Below are 22,030 nucleotides of genomic sequence, written 5' to 3' on the forward strand. Positions count from 1 at the left end.
GTGGTTTAGGTATAAGAGTAATTGTGGCTTCGTAGAAGGAATTCGGTAGTGCTCCATCTGTTTCAATTTTGTGGAATAGTTTGGATAATATTGGTATGAGGTCTTCTATGAAGGTTTGATAGATTTCTGCACTAAACCCGTCTGGATCTGGGCTCTTTTTGGTTGGGAGACCTTTAATGACTGCTTCTATTTCCTTAGGAGTTATGGGGTTGTTTAACTGGTTTATCTGTTCCTGATTTAACTTCGATACCTGGTATCTGTCTAGGAAATTGTCCATTTCCTGAAGACTTTCAAGTTTTGTTGAATATAGGTTTTTATAGTAAGATCTGATGATTTTTGAATTTCCTCTGAATCTGTAGTTATGTCTCCCTTTTCATTTCTGATTTTGTTAATTTGGACGCACTCTCTGTGTCCTCTCGTTAGTCTGGCTAAGGGTTTATCTATCTTGTTGATTTTCTCAGAGAACCAGCTTTTGGTTCTGTTGATTCTTTCTATGGTCCTTTTTGTTTCTACTTGGTTGATTTCAGCTCTGAGTTTGATTATTTCCTGCCTTCTACTCCTCCTGAGTGTATTTGCTTCTTTTTGTTCTAGAGCTTTTAGGTGTGCTGTCAAGCTGCTGACATATGCTCTTTCCTGTTTCTTTCTGCAGGCACTCAGCGCTGTGAGTTTTCCTCTTAGCACAGCTTTCATTGTGTCCCATAAGTTTGAGTATGTTGTATCTTCATTTTCATTAAATTCTAAAAAGTTTTTAATTTCTTTCTTTATTTCTTCCTTGACCAGGTTATCATTGAGTAGAGCATTGTTCAATTTCCACGTATATGTGGGCATTCTTCCCTTATTGTTATTGAAGACCAGTTTTAGGCCGTGGTGGTCCGATAGCACGCATGGGATTATTTCTATCTTTCTGTACCTGTTGAGGCCCGTTTTTTGACCAATAATATGGTCAATTTTGGAGAAAGTACCATGAGGAGCAGAGAAGAAGGTATATCCTTTTGCTTTAGGATAGAATGTTCTATAAATATCCGTTAAGTCCATTTGGCTCATGACTTCTCTTAGTCTGTCGACATCACTGTTTAATTTCTGTTTCCATGATCTGTCCATTGATGAGAGTGGGGTGTTGAAATCTCCCACTATTATTGTGTGAGGTGCAATGTGTGTTTTGAGCTTTAGTAAGGTTTCTTTTACGTATGTAGGTGCCCTTGTATTTGGGGCATAGATATTTAGGATTGAGAGTTCATCTTGGTTGATTTTTCCTTTGATGAATATTAAGTGTCCTTCCTTATCTTTTTTGATGACTTTTAATTGAAAATTGATTTTATTTGATATTAGAATGGCTACTCCAGCTTGCTTCTTCTGACCATTTGCTTGGAAAGTTGTTTTCCAGCCTTTCACTCTGAGGTAGTGTCTGTCTTTGTCTCTGAGGTGTGTTTCCTGTAGGCAGCAGAATGCAGGGTCCTCATTGCGTATCCAGTTTGTTAATCTATGTCTTTTTATTGGGGAGTTGAGGCCATTGATATTGAGAGATATTAAGGAATAGTGATTATTGCTTCCCGTTATATTCATATTTGGATGTGAGGTTATGTTTGTGTGCTTTCATTCTCTTTGTTTTGTTGCCAAGACGATTAGTTTCTTGCTTCTTCTAGGGTATAGCTTGCCTCCTTATGTTGGGCTTTACCATTTATTATCCTTTGTAGTGCTGGATTTGTAGAAAGATATTGTGTAAATTTGTTTTTGTCATGGAATATCTTGGTTTCTCCATCAATGTTAATTGAGAGTTTTGCTGGATACAGTGACCTGGGCTGGCATTTGTGTTCTCTTAGGGTCTGTATAACATCAGTCCAGGATCTTCTGGCCTACATAGTTTCTGGCGAGAAGTCTGGTATGATTCTGATAGGTCTCCCTTTATATGTTACTTGACCTTTTTCCCTTACTGCTTTTAATATTCTTTCTTTATTTTGTGCGTTTGGTGTTTTGACAATTATGTGACGGGAGGTGTTTCTTTTCTGGTCCAATCTATTTGGAGTTCTGTAGGCTTCTTGTATGTCTATGGGTATCTCTTTTTTTTAGGTTAGGGAAGTTTTCTTCTATGATTTTGTTGAAGATATTTACTGGTCCTTTGAGCTGGGAGTCTTCACTCTCTTCTATACCTATTATCCTTAGGTTTGATCTTATCATTGAGTCCTGGATTTCCTGTATGTTTTGGACCAGTAGCTTTTTCTGCTTTACATTATCTTTGACAGTTGAGTCAATGATTTCTATGGAATCTTCTGCTCCTGAGATTCTCTCTTCCATCTCTTGTATTCTATTGGTGAAGCTTGTATCTACAGCTCCTTGTCTCTTCTTTTGGTTTTCTATATCCACGGTTGTTTCCATGTGTTCTTTCTTGATTGCTTCTATTTCCATTTTTAATTCCTTCAACTGTTTGATTGTGTTTTCCTGGAATTCTTTCAGGGATTTTTGCGATTCCTCTCTGTAGGCTTCTACTTGTTTATTAATGTTTTCCTGTGTTTCCCTAAGTGTGTTCATGTCTTTCTTGAAGTCCTCCAGCATCATGATCAAATATGATTTTGAAACTAGATCTTGCTTTTCTGGTGTGTTTGGATATTCCATGTTTGTTTTGGTGGGAGAATTGGGCTCCGATGATGGCATGTAGTCTTGGTTTCTGTTGCTTGGGTTCCTGCGCTTGCCTCTCGCCATCAGATTATCTCTAGTGTTACTTTGTTCTGCTATTTCTGACAGTGGCTAGACTGTCCTATAAGCCTGTGTGTCAGGAGTGCTGTAGACCTGTTTTCCTCTCTTTCAGTCAGTTATGGGGACAGAGTGTTCTGCTTTCGGGCGTGTAGTTTTTCCTCTCTACAGGTCTTCAGCTGTTCCTGTGGGCCTGTGTCTTGAGTTCACCAGGCAGCTTTCTTGCAGCAGAAAATTTGGTCTTACCTGTGGTCCCGAGGCTCAGGTTCGCTCGTGGGGTGCTGCCCAGGGGCTCTCTGCAGCGGCAGCAACCAGGAAGACCTGTGCCGCCCCTTCTGGGAGCTTCAGTGCACCAGGGTTCCAGATGGTCTTTGGCCTTCTCCTCTGGCATCCGAGATGTTTGTGCAGGGAGCAGTCTCTTCTGGTTTCCCAGGCCCGTCTGCCTCTCTGAAGGTTTAGCTCTCCCTCCCACGGGATTTGGGTGCAGAGAACTGTTATCCGGTCTGTTTCCTTCAGGGTCCGGAGGTGTCTCTGGCAGTGGTCCTGCCGCCTCTGGGCCCTCCCCCACGGGAGCCCAGAGGCCTTATACAGTTTCCTCTTGGGCCAGGGATGTGGGCAGGGGTGAGCAGTGTTGGTGGTCTCTTCCGCTCTGCAGCCTCAGGAGTGCCCACCTGACCAGGTGGTTGGGTCTCTCTCTCACCGGGTCTGGGAGCAGAGAGCTGCTGCGGGCCGGGATCCGAGGGTGTGGGACTTCCGGTAAACACAGAACGTGCCCGGTCCTAGAGAAATTCTGCTTCCGTGTGTCCCAAGCTCACCAGGCAGCTTTCTTGCAGCAGAAAAGTTGGTCTTACCTGTGGTCCCGAGGCTCTAGTTCTCTCGTGGGGTGCTGCCCAGGGGCTCTCTGCAGCGGCAGCAACCGAAGGTTTTTTTTTTTTTTTTTTAAAGAAGATAGTATCTTGTATTGTAATAAATATGGTATCATTTACTTGATGTGTACTTAACAATTTAAGTAAAAAATGCAAATTCTATGGCTTTTAAGAGAGGACATTTTCAGCTTTGGTTAAAACAAAACCACAAAGGAATAGTAATAATTCAGTCTCACAATTAACATAGTAACTGCAAGCTCAGGAAGGGTTGGCATGCAGGTAATTTGAAATGTTTATCTGATACTTCAGATCAGGAAAGTATGAATACAAAGTTCCAATAGTTCAATGAAATATTTATTTCATACCAAAGAAAGGCCACTGACTTTACTAGCTTGGTTATACAATCCTGTAATAGTTAATGGAGCATTTTTGTATATTTAATTGTGCTATACTGAAAATACAAAATTTTGGAAAATTCTTTAACAGTGTTGCTGTTTTCTGTGAACATTGCCATGTTTACAATCCATGCCTCTTCTACTTTACCCCTCATAGATTTTCATCCATTCCCTTAAGGTCTATGAACCACATCTAAGATATGATGTATAAAAATCTTTCAATATTGAAATATGATTAGGTAAAGTAGGATATAAAATAAATTTTAAATAAGCATTTGATAAAGTAACACGTTTCAATTATGTGAAATATTTTAATATTGGTAAATTATTTAGTTAAAATAATATTTAATTTAAAAGAATGCTTTTCTAAACTACATCTATTTGATATGTCTGTAGAATATGCTTTTCCTATGCCAGCTCCATGCTAGGTCCTCACTTCAGGGGGGTTCTGTGTGTTTATCTGATATTTAAATGTTTAACTTGATTTCAAAGGATGGTTATCTTTTTTTTTTCTCTCCATTTTCTTATCATTTAAAGTCTGGTATGATACAATCGGCTGTATTCTTTGCAGGAATACTGCCAACTGAATAAATGCAGCTCCCTGAGTGTTGTTGCAGGCCAGGCCTAACTATTTTTTATCACACATTTCTGTGGTAAAGTATCACTGAGATGGCAAGGAGTCACAGGAGAAAGCTTACCTGAGCTGGGCCAGAGATATGTTTAATTCAGCATACTTGGGTCCCTGTATGGCGTAGATACACATGCTAGAGACACACATGCAGACAGGCACTTGCGTACACACAAACACGCAGGGTGGTGGCGGGGGCGGGGGCTAGTTAAAGTAGATAATCCATATTCTTATCAGATATAGAAACTCTTTCAATTGTTTCAAATTGTTTAATATCTGTCAACAGAAATCTTGTTGATTGTCTTCCTAAAATCAAAGAAAAAAGTAAAACATTTGATATGATCATTCAGTCTCACAAATTTAATATCCTTTACAGATAAGGTCCAACATCTTGATTCCTCATTTTATACATTGTGTATATAGCTTTTCACAAATTTTGATTACAAATATATTTCAAAAAATCTACTGCTAGTCTTTTAAATTTCTCCATCTTTTATCAATTCAATTTTTACCTTTTACCACTAGTTTCACTCGCTTAACATATTCTGATCATTTTCTAATTGTAATAAGCAGTAGCAACCTTGTAATTCCTTCCTAAAACACCCAAAGAAAATTGTTTTGATTTTAAGGAATGTGAGCTTAAACCTCATGTATGTCAACTATGTTCAGAAAGGTTCATTGAAAGTCTTGAGTTTAAAATTTTTACATTAAAATGATTGCCTTCCCCAGGATATTAAATACATATTCAAGTAATAGATAGCATTTTAACTAGTCTTTAAGAATGTATAAAATTCTAGAACCCTTTGTGCTTTTGGTATTTTCATAACAAAAAGGAAATATTTAGGAAGCATCTTCAGAAAAAAAATAGGAAGCAGAATATTAAGAATATTAACAAAATTATTACAGAAAAAACAAGGACTAGAACAAGTGAAAGAAGCAAAACAGAGGAGACAATGTGAAAGGGATATTAAATACATAACGGACTCTATCAGAATGCACTCAAACATGGTGTGGTGTTGGACAATTTTAATTGCAGCAGTCAAGAGACACAGACAAGTGGATCTCTGTGAGTTCATGGCCACCCTGGACTACATAATTAGTTTTACGCCAGCCAGGGCTACTCTCCTCAAGTTCAATAAATGTAAGGTCTCTGGACAGATACTCTTAATTTACGGTATACTAATTATTAACATGAGATTGTCATAAGTATGTAAAGATTCTGGTTTTAACACACATGTAAGTAAAATTTTTCTCTAACACTTCTAATGAAAAGAATGAGTTACTGTCTTGGGACATAGCTTATAATGCAAATTTGGTTCCTGGATTACTATATTGCTAAGTATGATTTTCTGCGTTGCCCTGATCCCAGTGCTATGCTAGAATAGAAGAGAAGAAAGAGAATGCATTTAGCAGCCAGACATGCTGATAGTCAACTCATGCATCTGTTGTGTGTTGTGCTACAATTTGTGATGATGGGCCTTTCAGAAGACAGACTCATCAAACTCTGAATTACAAAATAACAGTTATGATGACAACCACTTTAAATAAAAATAAAACCATTATTGTGTAATCCTATGTACTGTATTTTATCATTATACCTTATATTTAGTAGTAGTAGTCATAGTAGTGTTTGATTATTTATTTATTTATTTATTTATTTATTTATTTATTTATTTATTTTTAACAAACTTTACTAGCGCAGTGTACCTCCTGTGAAGCCCATTGGCCTTGCTGCCCAAGAAGTTCCTGGGTGGCCCTTCCAGGGGCCACTTTCCCTTTACTCCTACAATTCGGATGATCTCCACTGTGTAGCTCTAAACTTTTCTTTCTCTCCAGTGTCATGGTTATCATTTTCCTCCTCCTTCTGCATCTTAGCCAGCAGAATTCTAAGGGTCAGGCCCATCTCCTTTTGCTCAGTCATTGGCTGTTTTTCAATTCGTTATTGCCAACCAAATCTAGCTGGGGCAGACTTCCATTAGCCTGTTTGTAGGACACTGCAAACATGGTTTTTTGTTTGTTTGTTTTGATAACACAATTAGCAGAAGAATACCAGGTGCTAAAAGATTAATTTAATAAAAGAACTCTTATTAAAGTAGATTTTGAAAAATATACCTTATATTTATGTTCAAATAAAAATTGGAACTTTTCATTTATCTGTTGCATATTCACACTACTACCCTAATCATGCTGTATGTAGTAGTCAAATTAGTCAAGTTATTTTAAGAAACAATCTAGACTGTGTGTGTGTGTGTGTGTGTGTGTGTGTGTGTGTGTGTGTGGCAACTACAGTACTTTTTGTAAAACTTTCTCTAGGCATGAAAAATAAGACGAGAATTAATAAATGAGGCTGGGGTTTCAGAAAATTATCTGCATAGTCTTTTATTTGCTAAATTTAATTTCAAAATTCAAGTGGCAGTTTCATTTGGATGTACAAATAAAAATATATATTCATTGGTCCTTGGGAATAATATTCTGTAACTGTTAAGGCTCTTTGATGTGTGGTTCTGCTTCTGGTCCAGATGATCTGTCTTTTGGAGATAATAGGGTATTAATATCACCTACTATTAGTGAGTCAATATTAATCTGTGTCTTTAAAACTAGTGGTACATTTTTAATAAAATTCGATACAAAAAAGTTTGTGTATATGTTTAGCATAACAATGCCTTCTTAGTTTCAAATACTCTGAAATGGAATGAAGTGTGTCTTATTATTTCTTCTAATAAGTCTTAGAAGTCTCTTTAGTCCAATATTAAGATAGTGACAGCTGGTTACTTTCTGCAGAGTACTTTTTCCCATTTTTTAAAATGCTAGGTTAATATCTATTTTTAAAGCTAAGATGTGTTTTTTTTTTCTTTATAGGTAACAGATAGTCAGATTTTGTTTCTTGATTTGTTTAGTTAGCCTGTATTGTTTGACTGGAGAATTAAGGCTGTTAATAGTTAAAGTTATTATTGGTGTTATTTGTAGGAATAGCATTATTAATTTTTAGGGTCGTTATGTTCTTGGTGGTACCTTGTGTTTTCATAATTATGCATTCGTGTTTGTTCCAAAAATGTAGACTTTTTGATATTTTTAAAAGTTGTAGATTATTAATAAGTATCTGTAACAAGACTAATTAATCTAACAAAATAAAGGAAATGAAAGCCAGTTACTACTTAAAATGTATTTACTAATTCTGTTATCTAAATTAAATTACTACTTTTTGACAACATACCTTGGTTTATTTGCTTCTCCATAATTCTACTGGGACACTTGTTGCATCTGAAAAAAAAAAATAGTCAGATGTTAGTTATCACCCTTAAGTCAGTTAACACGTTGTAGCTCAGCAGATGAAAGTGTGCTTCACAAACACACTGTGTCTTTGGTTCTCACCAAACACGTTGTTTTCAATGACGAGAAAATTATACACAATCTACAGAACCTAAAAGACATGTCTCCTCATGATAATTATTATCACAAAGTAATAAAATCAAATAGGGACTAATTAAAAGTATACAATGGCGCCTAGTCTATGGGACACATCATTTCAGAATTAAGCTGGAATGTGAAGCCTGAAACTAAGATTGAGTAAAACATGGGCACAGCCAGGCTAAACGTCGCCAAGAGACTAAGGCAAAGCGTGTCAAAGATACCTAGAGCTTGTGCGGGTATAACCATTTTGATTTATGTTTATTCATTTATGCATCTATGTGCCTATGTGTTTGATTAGGGTGTGTCTGTGTGGGTGTGCATGTATACATGCCATGAAGCATTCATGTAGGTCTTGGTCAGTTGACTATTTGTGGGACAACTTGTTCTCTTCTTTCACATATGGGCTTTGAAAATTGAGACAAGGTCATCAGGCTTTGCAGCAAAGGCTTCTACTCACAGAGTAGCCTTGTATATTCAGGAACAACCATTTCTGATGAGTAATTTACAGGAAGGTTTTAAGTAAATTTAAAATGTATAAATTCACTTCCATGTATTCTATAGTTCATGGTGATGTCTCAAAAATAAGAACACAAGGACCTTTTGAAATGTATTGGTGTGGGCGTGTGTGTGTTTGTGTGCACGCGTGCCTGCGTGTGTGTTTGTGTGAGTGCTTGTGTTCCTGTGTGTGTATGACCCAAATGGATGGGAAGGCATTGGCTGCACTCACCAGTGCATTTACTTCTTTGGAGTAGAGATTACTTCAGGTATATTTCTCTCTCTTATCCACTTTATATTTTTGAAACAAGGTTTCATTCTGAACTGAGAGCTTATAGTTCATTCAAGACTAGCTTGACTGAAAGCTCCCATATTCCCTGCCCCTTCCCACTCCCCGTTTCTGTAGTTAGTCACCATGTCAAACTTTTGAGTAGGTGCTGGAATCCGAACTCATGTCCTTGCACTGGCATGAAAACACACTTTACCAACAGAGCTCTCTCCAATTCATTTATTTTTGTTTTTCAGCAGCAGTCATTGTGGCCTTAACTCAGCAGCTATAAGCAGCAAGCCTAAGAGTCCACCAAGTCAAAAATAAGAACTACACCACAACTGTGAAACTGAAAGGATAACCAACCATTTTCAGGCAGTCTTCCAAGCCACTTGTTGATGGTTGAGAGTTTAAGGAAGATGCCGTCTGGTTTTCTCTCAGAATAAGACTTTTTCCGGGTCCTGGGATGCTATCAAAACAGCCAGCAGAAGAGCACTCGGTCAGAGGCCTCATGCTTTTTGCATTCACTGCAGAGCTGCTCTGCTGTGTTTCCGTGTGCAGCTTTGACTTGTTCTTCTCTGAATTTTCATTATTCCTAAGGAGAGTGTAAACAGTAAAGTCTGAAGCTGCTACTTTTGCTGAAGATTTATTCATTTGCTTACATTTTTAACAATACTGCCACGAGATTAAATGAAATTTCTATGGAAATGACAGTTAACAGTATATTTGAGTATATTAACTGTGTGTCTGTGTGTGTGAGTGAGTGTATATGTGATACATATATATGGGTAGGAGTGGGCTGTACTTGTGGATATAAAACTTTTCTAAAGGCAGTTCATTCAATTCAAAATATACTGCAAATACAAAACTAGAAAGGGAGTAGGCATAGTTGTCCATGATGTGCACCTTGACAGATAAGACTCTGCATATCTAGACTGACTATACTTATTTTCTTCATGATGTTATTGGAATATTTAATACAACATACAGAGAGTAACATAAGATACTGGATGTCCACTATCTTGTTTAAAAGGATTTCTTTTGTGAAAATTTGTTATGGCATCAATGTTCTTCTTAAATATATATGTTCTATAAACTATAATGAAAGAGCAACATGTGGATTTTATTATAGTAGAACTCTGTCCCCTGGACAAGATAGAGCTTTTGCCTTCTTAAACTCTTAGCAATTGTAATTTTCTATACCAGAACTGTCAAAACACTAGGTCTTTTTATCCTTACATGGAATTAAGGCCTCATGAGTCTTTACTTCCCCATGTGGACATTATAGAAAGTTAATTGTTGCAAAAGAGAATGAATCTTCCTTTGGGGTTGCTGTAGTTCTATGTAAGTTCATCTTTCTGTAAGAAAGTATTCACCTAAGCTCTTATAATTTACCCTGGTTCAACTCACTGGCTCACAAAGCTACCCTGAGTAAAATAGACACAGTAAAATCATTACTAAGGCAGCAAGGGTGGGACTTGCCAATCTATTTTCGCAATGAATAAATTTTAACTATTTTGTGCTCTAGGCTTTCTTTTGCCCCAATGTTAATCTTTCCCTATTCCACAATATGCCTTTATGAAGAGTATAGAGACTAAGAATATTTTGTGTCCAGACTCCCTCTGGTGGTAAAAAGGTCACAGCAAAGAAACAGTCATTTACCAACTACCAGATTGTGCCTAGGGAAGTAGGGGTGGTGGCACTTATACCCTTGGTTTTAAGCTACATTATGTTAAAGACGATTTTACATTCAATATTTATATTTATGAGAATTCTTACAATAAGGGTTGTGTCAATAACACTGTATTAATCACAGAGTTTTAAAAATACTCAAATGAAAATATATTCAATTGACTAAGTATATGAAAATAGTAGAAAAAAGGAGCAGGTGGGGAGAAGAACTCTGTGAGAGGGAAATGGGAGAGGAAACAGAATTTGAGATGTATATAAATAAAGTAATTAATTAAAAAAGTCAAAAAAGATCAAAAATAAAAACAAAACATTGTCTATTAGTAAAAGGAGAAAAGTTTAGAGTGAACATCTAAACTTCAGTCAATATAATATTATTTCCAGAAATAATGTCTCTGAATTAACATTAACAATTAACCCTCACAAAGAGTATTTTGCTAACACTTGGGATTTAGAGAAAAATAATTTAATTTACTGTGCTTTCTACATATATGTTTTTACTTACTTGTTTAAGTAATATTGAAATGATTTTCTAATGTTTAATTCTTCATAATAGAGGTATTTATAGCGTTCCAGTTCTAATACACGTAATGCTCTGCTAACTTTCAGTTTAGAGAGTGTAGATTTAAGGCTTCTAATTTTAGTTTCCATCGCATTTATTGTTGAAGTTGTATAGCTCTCCTTCAAGAATTCTGAATAAGGTTTACTTGTTGCTTGTGCCTGGAACATTTATATCAAAAGCAATCACACTCAGCTAATGCAGGGGTTTGATGACTAGTTTTAAGTTAGTGAGTTAGAAACAATTCAAATATAAAGTAAGAGAGGCTGGAATCTCAAGTATTCATCAATATCAGTTACATCGCATCAAATTGCAATTTTCTATATGTAAGCATGTTTGCCTTTAGAATATCATTTTTAGCTGGAACATGGGGAAGAATGGGAAATATTATTTGCAGTACTTAGCAGAAAACAAAAACTGTATGCTGGTTGGGAAACAGCCTAGCACTCACAGCTCCTCAAAAGGTTATGCAATGTTATCAAATAACTCAACAATCTCACAAATAAGTATTCTTCCAAGAAAAAGGGAAAATGAGAATGTATATATTCATGTGCATACCAGGATCAATTATATACTGTAATCAAAAGCAACTGTAAGTGAAAACAACATCTAATGGATCATTAAATAAAATGTATACATATATAAATGTAAGAGAACATTAGTAATAATAAGAAATCAAACAGTAAAACATACTACAATAGGACTAGACTTTGAAACATCATGTTAATTAAAAGAAGTCAATATGTAAAGAAGCTATTTGCTTGAAATGTCCAGAAATAGGTAAGTCTGTAAAGCAAATCTAGCTTGTATATCCATATAAGACTGAGTAGGAGAGGGTTATGTGATGGAGAAAAAGCAAAAATTTATTTAGAAAATAAAATATGGTTATAAAATTATGATTATAATAGAGAGCTATAAATATATTAAAACCATTGAATATTACAATTGAAATATTGCATATCATGGACAGTAATTATATATCAATATATTGATACAAAATGCCTTTATAGTCATTTTAGGTTCATGTACTGCTTGTCTTTAAAATCTGGTGAGATATCAAGTCACAAGACAATCAAAGAATAGAGTTTTAATAATTGTACTTTTCCTATTATATTAATTCTCTTACAGTAATTAAGCATATTTATTTACATGCTTAAAGTATAGAGAAGTTTGTATTTTTCTCAGTAAAATGAATTTTGAGCCCAAAATTGTTTAATTTTACCAAGCATCCTGGCATTGTAGCCGGAGTACTAATTCCAAGTTGGCAGGTTTCAAAATCTCCATGAGAACCACATTCTCCAATTTCATGTCTACGATCTGTCATCTTAAAGGATTTCCCAATTCTGTTAATATGTAATGAATAAATATGTTAATAACTTTAATAATTGTTAAAGTAAATCCATAACAAAACATTTTATCACAAAAGTATGTCTCTAAGTTTTACACCTCTTATTTGATTGTAGCTAATTTTCCATCAATGAATTCTAATTAATAATCATAAAAATAACCTAAAATGAATTAGTATATTTTGTGTAACAGCTGAACATATTAATGTTTGAAGTAGTATGTACATATAAAACATTAAGTCCTTATCATCTGTCAACAGAGGTCAGTTCAAAGTATGAAAAGAAAAAATAAAATCATACACAAGTGATACACTAAGAAAATTCAAATATACATGTAATTATTGACTATGAAATTAATATCACTGTAGTTATATTAAAAGCAAACTGAGGAATGATGAAAACCATAGGAAGAGGAAGAAGTGCCTGAGCAGGTGGTACACTGTTGTATGAAGTGAACTTAATCAAGACCAGGTTCTGTTGACAGTAGTTATTTATCAAAAAATTAAAGTTTAACTATAAAAGTTATTTTAAATCATTTGTACTTTTGGTAAACTATTTAGCTGACCTAGAAAATGGAGTATTTGAAGATTCCCAATGTTCAATATTTACAACCTATACTCTTGGGGAAATAGGATTAAATAAAATGTATGAAATCCTCAAAGTATAAAACTAATTAAATGTACATAAGGAAAATACGATTGAACACTACATGTTTACACACACACACACACACAGACACACACACACACACACAAATTATAGAACAACAGACCTTTAATTTGGAAGAACAATGGAAGAGAAGTTGGTACATGAGAGGGGTGTGGATGGAGGGAAGAAGAAATGATAAGTATATGTGGATTTCAAAAAGTAATTTTGAACACAAAAACAAAATATAAAAGTGATGAGATTTATAAATATTAACATAATAATTCAAGGTAAAACAAAGTTAGGCATGTTATTAGGAAAGATATTTATCTGCACAAAATTTTTGTTTGTTAGATGTGCAGAAGAATAAATTTTTGAGTGCTCAAGGGATTCTGGAACTAATTGTCACCAGGTGACAATGCATGCCTACAGCAGCCTCTGAATCATTCCACACCTAATCAACGACATTACTTTGTTCAAGGTAACTAGTGTTTTTCTTAAAATATCAATAAACTGATACATCCAAATATTTAATAACATGTGTACTTTTGGCATGTGGAAGATGCCAACAGCAACATGTTTATCTCCCTCATATGTATCCCATACATTATAAAGGAAAGATGCAGAAGAGCAACAAACTTGATCTAGATAATTATGACATTGTTAGATATGACAGAATATATGTGTGAAAATCTTTCTATCCTGAAGGCAATGAAACTCAAAATGAATCGAAGAGTGGAAATTCATACAAGAAATAAACATTGGTAGCACATGAAGTAGAACACAGTTGATGCTACATACCAAAGGCAGTGTAGTGTTTGCTGTCAAAATCCCTGAAGAATACACAGAATATTTCAATATTTTTCTATTAAAAACGTTTGGTCACATTGTTGAAATATATTATGTATTTTTGTTTCTGTTTTCTTTTTTTAAATTTAATTATTTTATATATGTGAGTAGACTGTGACTGTCTTCAGACACACCAGAAGAGGGCATTGGGGTCCAGTACAGACGGTTGTGAGCCACCATGTGGTTGCTGGGATTTGAACTCAGGACCTCTGGAAGAGTTGTCAATGCTCTTAACCACTGAACCATCTTTCCAGCCCCTATTATATATTTTTAATATATACACATATGTAATATGTATATGTGCAGCACTTGGAAGGCTGAAACTGAAGGATGACAATTTGAAGCCAGGCTGGCCTTATATTCAAAACATTGTCTCAAAAATAAGTTTGTTATGAGTTTTTGGAGTACGCTTTTAGAAAAACTTTTATTTAAATGTTAAAACAAAATGTAAAGTAAATTTCTATTTAGACATGTCTAAGATTATAGTTAAATTATTGAATTTGTCTGACAGAGTAGGAACTTACCCAACTAGTTCTTTATCTACTTCATGATCTTGTTTTTGCTGAGTCTCCAAACTAAGTTGAATAGATTGTTTTAAGTCACTGAGTCCTTCGCTTAGGTCTCTCACATCATCTTCAGACTATTAGAAAACATAGGATATAATTTTGAAATTCTACAGGCTCACTTATCTTCATTCAAATATCATTCAAATATCAAATATCATACTCAAGAGTTTGTGAGGCATGTGCTTAGAGGGGCATAATAAATATCATAAATTTGATGAAGCAAGGAAAGAAGACAAAAACCAATTACTTTTCTTCAAACATCTCAAATTGACACATATGTGCATTGCCTATTTTGTTAAGTCGCTAACAGTTATTTGAATAAACTGCAAGATTTTGGTAATAATCATTAATAAAAAATAAAGGAAAGAGTATTTCCCATGATGTTTACCATCAGTGAACAAATGTCTCACAAGGAAGCCACAGGTATTTATTAAGTCCTAGACTGAGTATAAGAAAAAATGTTTCTCTAGTAATCTGGAAATACTGGAAATACAAAGCATTAAGTAAGCTTAACTTGGCCTCCAACCTCCATAAATATTTCAGATGAAAGGACTAATATTCCCCCAAACCCGTCTACGTGAACTATCACTATTTATAAAAACAAATATGACACTTTATATATATGGATATAAATATATGTGTGTATGTATACATACATATATATGTATATGCATACATATATACATAGACATACAAATATTCTTTGATTTTCTGAGTTAGAATTAAGGAGGATATTTTACATTTAAACTCAACAACAGAAGAATCATGTCCAAAACTTTTTTGTTTATGGTGGTCCTACTTTTAAGATTCTACAGCATTTACACTTTGATACTTTATTTTTTGAGAGAAATGAGAAAGCAGGCTAACACAATGATTTGAAAATCATCTCATTAGTACCTGATAATTCGTATATTTAATCATTCACCTTGTTTTCTACTCTTAAGTTGGTTGACTGCTATACTGCGTAAGTAACCTAGAGTTTGCACTTTGAAACTAAGCAATAAAATAAGGTTCAGTTATAATTTGACGCAGGTTTTCCCTATTTCTTGGTAACTGAAGATGAAAACATCATGAAAGCTATAAGCCAATATATAGAGAGATATACACTTTAATAATAATAATATAAATATGCATTTTAATTTCACTTAAAAGAAATTTTTTATGAAATTTACTGTGTCAAATATGATAAATCTATAAATAAATAATTCATTCTATGTCAATAATCCTTAAGTCTTACTCTGTTCACAATACAAATCATACAGAAATGATTTCTTACTATGAATTAAGTCTCACAGTTTAATGGGAAAGTTGTTTTTATGTGTACCCAGAGATAGGGAAATGTATGCTTTCACACACAGTTCCAGACAGTAGTACCCAAATGATACCTATGGTAGGTGCTGTTTGACACTATCTGTGTCATTGTGGCCTTAGCCATCAATCATTCAAGGAAGACATGATAAAAAGGTATAAATGAACTTCATTTTGAAAATTAAAATATTTTCTAGTACTACTATCTATAGTAATTCAAATCGTAATAATCACTGCAGCAATAACTTACTTAAATTGAAGTAAGTTAAACAACAAAGGAATTTTCTCTCTTCTTACGTTAATGAGATATTTTAAATATGTCCAGAAGTTACTATATTTTTGTCTTTGAGGATTGTTTAGTGCATGGTAAGTTTCTTTCAGATGCCCTTATGACTTAAACATTTACAGGAATTTAAATGTCAGTCACTCACTTATGATTCAGTGTAACAAACCTGGAAATTGGTAGAAACTCTTAAAAGTCCTCTAGTATACAGCAAAGGCACAATGGCACAATAGCTTTGCTATACACATCTCTAGCCATCTTCAGATGCTAAAATGTCATGTAACAAAATTAAAAATGTAACTGCTTGATCAGATTTACTCAATAAAGGTAATTTGTATCTTGTGAAAATGAAAGTTTGAGGGTTACTTTAAAAATTACAAAATTTCCGCTTCCTGGTTGCTGCCGCCCTGGAGAGCTCGTAGGCAGCACCCCACGAGCAAACTTGAGCCTCCGGACCACAGGTAAGACAAACTTTTCTGCTGCAAGAGACCTGCCTGGTGAACTCAGGACACACAGAGGCAAAATTCCTCTAGGACCGGGCACTTCCTATGTTTAACGGGAGTCCTAAACCCTCGGATCCCGGCCCGCAGCAGCTCTCTACTCCCAAACCCTGTAGGAGAGAGACCTCACCGCCTGGTCAGGTGGGCACTCCTGAGGCTGCAGAGAGGAAGAGACCACCAACACTGTCCACCCCTGCCCACATCCCTGGCCCAAGAGGAACCGTATACGACCTCTGGGTTCCCGTGGGGGAGGGCCCAGGAGCGGCAGGACCCCTGCACCTGAGTTACCGCCGGAACCTGAAGGGACAGACCAGATAAACAGTTCTCTGCAACCAAATCCCATGGGAGGGAGAGCTAAACCTACAGAGAGGCAGACACGCCTGGGAAACCAGAAGAGACTGCACTCTGCACACATCTCTGACGCCAGAGGAAAACACCAAATGCCATCTGGAACCCTGGTGCACTGAGGCTCCCGGAAACGGTGGTGCAGACCTTCCTGGTTGCTGCCGCCGCGGAGAGCTCGTAGGCAGCACCCCACGAGCAAACTTGAGCCTCGGGACCACAAGTAAGACCAACTTTTCTGCTGCAAGTGACCTGCCTGGTGAACACCAAACACAGGCCCACAGGAACAGCTGAAGACCTGTAGATAGGAAAAACTACACGCCCGAAAGCAGAACACTCTGTCCCCATAACTGGCTGAAAGAAAACAGGAAAACAGGTCTACAGCACTCCTAACACACAGGCTTATAGGACAGTATAGCCACTGTCAGAAATAGCAGAACAAAGTAACACTAGAGATAATCTGATGGCAAGAGGCAAGCACAGGAACCCAAGCAACAGAAACCAAGACTACATGGCGTCATCGGAACCCAATTCTCCCACCAAAGCAAACACGGAATATCCAAACACACCAGAAAAGCAAGATCTAGTTTCAAAATCATATTTGATCATGATGCTGGAGGACTTCAAGAAAGACGTGAAGAACTCCCTTAGAGAACAAGTAGAAGCCTACAGAGAGGAATCGCAAAAATCCCTGAAAGAATTCCAGGAAATCATGAATAAGCAAGTAGAAGCCCATAGAGAGGAGTCACAAAAATCGCTGAAAGAATTCCAGGAAAACACAATCAAACAGTTGAAGGAATTAAAAATGGAAATAGAAGCAATTAAGAAAGAACACATGGAAAGAACCCTGGATATAGAAAACCAAAAGAAGAGACAAGGAGCTGTAGATAGGAACTTCACCAACAGAATACAAGAGATGGAAGAGAGAATCTCAGGAGCAGAAGATTCCATAGAAATCATTGACTCAACTGTCAAAGATAATGTAAAGCGGAAAAAGCTAATGGTCCAAAACATACAGGAAATCCAGGACTCAATGAGAAGATCAAACCTAAGGATAATAGGTACAGAAGAGAGTGAAGACTCCCAGCTCAAAGGACCAGTAAATATCTTCAACATAATCATAGAAGAAAACTTCCATAACCTAAAAAAAGGGATACCCATAGGCATACAAGAAGCCTACAGAACTCCAAATAGATTGGACCAGAAAAGAAACACCTCCCGTCACATAATAGTCAAAACACCAAACGCACAAAATTAAGAAAGAATATTAAAAGCAGTAAGGGAAAAAGGTCAAGTAACATATAAAGGCAGACCTATCAGAATTACACCAGACTTTTTGCCAGAAACTATGAAAGCCAGAAGATCCTGGACAGATGTCATACAGACCCTAAGAGAACACAAATGCCAGCCCAGGTTAATGTATCCTCCAAAACTCTCAATTAACATAGATGGAGAAACCAAGATATTCCATGACAAAACCAAATGTACACAATATCTTTCTACAAATCCAGCACTACAAAGGATAATAAATGGTAAAGCCCAACATAAGGAGGCAAGCTATACCCTAGAAGAAGCAAGAAACTAATCGTCTTGGCAACAAAACAAAGAGAAGAAAAGCACACAAACAGAACCTCACATCCAAATATGAATATAACAGGAAGCAATAATCACTATTCCTTAATATCTCTCAACATCAATGGCCTCAACTCCCCAATAAAAAGACATAGATTAACAAACTGGATACGCAACGAGGACCCTGCATTCTGCTGCCTACAGGAAACACACCTCAGAGACAAAGACAGACACTACCTCAGAGTGAAAGGCTGGAAAACAACTTTCCAAGCAAATGGTCAGAAGAAGCAAGCTGGAGTAGCCATTCTAATATCAAATAAAATCAATTTTCAACTAAAATTCATCAAAAAAGATAAGGAAGGACACTTCATATTCATCGAAGGAAAAATCCACCAACATGAACTCTCAATCCTAAATATCTATGCCCCAAATACAAGGGCACCTATATACATAAAAGAAATCTTACTAAAGCTCAAAACACACATTGCATCTCACACAATAATAGTAGGAGACTTCAACACACCACTCTCATCAATGGACAGATCATGGAAACAGAAATTAAACAGAGACGTAGACAGACTAAGAGAAGTCATGAGCCAAATGGACTTAACGGATATTTATAGAACACTTACCCTAAAGCAAAAGGATATACCTTCTTCTCAGCTCCTCATGGTACTATCTCCAAAACTGACCATATAATTGGTCAAAAAACGGGCCTCAACAGGTACAGAAAGATAGAAATAATCCCATGCGTGCTATTGGACCACCATGGCCTAAAACTGGTCTTCAATAACAATAAGGGAAGAATGCCCACATATACGTGGAAATTGAACAATGCTCTACTCAATGATAACCTGGTCAAGGAAGAAATAAAGAAAGAAATTAAAGACTTCTTAGAATTTAATGAAAATGAAGGTACAACATACCCAAACTTATGGGACACAATGAAAGTTGTGCTAAGAGGAAAACTCATAGCACTGAGTGCCTGCAGAAAGAAACAGGAAAGAGCATATGTCAGCAGCTTGACAGCACACCTAAAATCTCTAGAACAAAAAGAAGCAAATACACCCACGAAGAGTAGAAGGCAGGAAATAGTCAAACTCAGAGCTGAAATCAATCAAGTAGAAACAAAAAGGAAAAAATCAACCGAACCAAAAGTTGGTTCTTTGAGAAAATCAACAAGATAGATAAACCCTTAGCCAGACTAATGAGAGGACGCAGAGAGTGTATCCAAAATAACAAAATCAGAAATGAAAAGGGAGACATAACTACAGATTCAGAGGAAATTCAAAAAATCATCAGATCTTACTGTAAAAGCCTATATTCAACAAAACTTGAAAATCTGCAGGAAATGGACAATTTCCTAGACAGATACAAGGTACCGAAGTTAAATCATTAACAGATAAACCAGTTAAACAACCCCATAACTCCTAAGGAAATAGAAGCAGTCATTAAAGGTCTCCCAACCAAAAAGAGCCCAGATCCAGACGGGTTTAGTGCAGAATTCTATCAGACCTTCATAGAAGACCTTGTACCAAAATTATCCAAACTATTCCACAAAATTGAAACAGATGGAGCACTATCGAATTCCTTCTATGAAGCCACAATTACTCTTATACCTAAACCACACAAAGACCCACCAAAGAAAGAGAACTTCAGACCAATTTCCCTTATTAATATCGACGCAAAAATACTCAATAAAATTCTGGCAAACCGAATCCAAGAGCACATCAAAACAATCATACACCATGATCAAGTAGGCTACATCCCAAGAATGCAGGGATGGTTTAATATACGGAAAAGCATCAACGTGACCCATTATATAAACAAACTGAAAGAACAAAACCACATGATCATTTCATTAGATGCTGAGAAAGCATTTGACAAAATTCAACACCCCTTCATGATAAAAGTCCTGGAAAGAATAGGAATCCAAGGCCCATACCTAAACATAGTAAAAGCCATATAGAGCAAACCAGTTGGTAACATTAAACTGAATGGAGAGAAACTTGAAGCAATCCCACTAAAATCAGAGACTAGACAAGGCTACCCACTCTCTCCCTACTTATTCAATATAGTTCTTGAAGTTCTACCCAGAGCAATCAGACAACAAAAGGAGGTCAAGGGGATACAGATCGGAAAAAGAAGAAGTCAAAATATCACTATTTGCAGATGACATGATAGTATATTTAAGTGATCCCAAAAGTTCCACCAGAGAACTACTAAAGCTCATAAACAACTTCAGCAAAGTGGCTTGGTATAAAATTAACTCAAATAAATCAGTAGCCTTCCTCTACACAAAAGAGAAACAAGCTGAGAAAGAAATTAGAGAAATGACACCCTTCATAATAGACCCAAATAATATAAAGTACCTCGGTGTGACTTTAACCAAGCAAGTAAAAGATTTGTACAATAAGAACGTTAAGACTCTGAAGAAAGAAATTGAAGAAGTCCTCAGAAGATGGAAAGATCTCCCATGCTCATGGATTGGCAGGATTAATATAGTAAAAATGGCCATTTTACCAAAAGGAATCTACAGATTCAATGCAATCCCCATCAAAATACCAATCCAATTCTTCAAAGAGTTAGACAGAACAATTTGCAAATTCATCTGGAATAACAAAAAACCCAGGATGGAGAAAACTATCCTCAAAAATAAAGGACTTCAGGGGGAATCACTATCCCTGAACTCAAGCAGTATTACAGAGCAATAGTGATAAAAACAGTACGGTATTGGTACAGAGACAGACAGATAGACCAATGGAACAGAATTGAAGACCCAGAATTGAACCCACACACCTATGGGCACTTGATTTTTGACAAAGGAGCTAAAACCATCCAATGGAAAAAAGAGCATTTTCAGCAAATGGTGCTGGTTCAACTGGAGGTCAACATGTAGAAGAATGCAGATCGATCCATGCTTATCACCCTGTACAAAGCTTAAGTCCAAGTGGATCAAGGACCTCCACATCAAACCAGACACACTCAAACTAATAGAAGAAAAACTAGGGAAGCATCTGGAACACATGGGCACTGGAAAAAATTTCCTGAACAAAACACCAATGGCTTATGCTCTAAGATCAAGAATTGACAAATGGGATCTCATAAAACTGCAAAGCTTCTGTAAGGCAAAGGACACTGTGGTTAGGACAAAACGGCAATCAACAGATTGGGAAAAGATCTTTACCAATCCTACAACAGATAGAGGCCTTATATCCAAAATATACAAAGAACTCAAGAAGTTAGACCGCAGGGAGACAAATAACCCTATTAAAAAATGGGGTTCAGAGCTAAACAGAATTCACAGCTGAGGAATGCCGAATGGCTGAGAAACACCTAAAGAAATGTTCAACATCTTTAGTCATAAGGGAAATGCAAATCAAAACAACCCTGAGATTTCACCTCACACCAGTGAGAATGGCTAAGATCAAAAACTCAGGTGACACCAGATGCTGGCGAGGATGTGGAGAAAGAGGAACACTCCTCCATTGTTGGTGGGATTGCAGACTGGTAAAACCATTCTGGAAATCAGTCTGGAGGTTCCTCAGAAAATTGGACATTGAACTGCCTGAGCATCCAGCTATACCTCTCTTGGGCATATACCCAAAAGATGCCCCAAC

The 22,030-nt window shown here is 36.3% G+C and overlaps 1 protein-coding gene across 1 annotated transcript in view; it reads right to left on the reverse strand.

Annotated features, from left to right (window-relative positions):
* Nucleotides 1-4,831: 4,831 nt before the first annotated feature.
* Potefam1 (POTE ankyrin domain family member 1) overlaps nucleotides 4,832-22,030 on the reverse strand; it is a 185,699-nt gene continuing 168,500 nt past the window's right edge. The window contains 7 exon segments of the mRNA XM_039106462.2: nucleotides 4,832-4,883; nucleotides 7,792-7,838; nucleotides 9,118-9,204; nucleotides 9,207-9,346; nucleotides 10,946-11,160; nucleotides 12,222-12,342; nucleotides 14,364-14,479. Of these exon segments, the coding sequence (XP_038962390.1) occupies nucleotides 7,798-7,838; nucleotides 9,118-9,204; nucleotides 9,207-9,346; nucleotides 10,946-11,160; nucleotides 12,222-12,342; nucleotides 14,364-14,479 (720 nt within the window). The 3' untranslated portion in view covers nucleotides 4,832-4,883; nucleotides 7,792-7,797.

The sequence above is a fragment of the Rattus norvegicus genome, chromosome 3, assembly GCF_036323735.1.
Source record: "Rattus norvegicus strain BN/NHsdMcwi chromosome 3, GRCr8, whole genome shotgun sequence".
In the NCBI taxonomy this organism is placed as follows: Eukaryota; Metazoa; Chordata; class Mammalia; order Rodentia; family Muridae; genus Rattus; species Rattus norvegicus.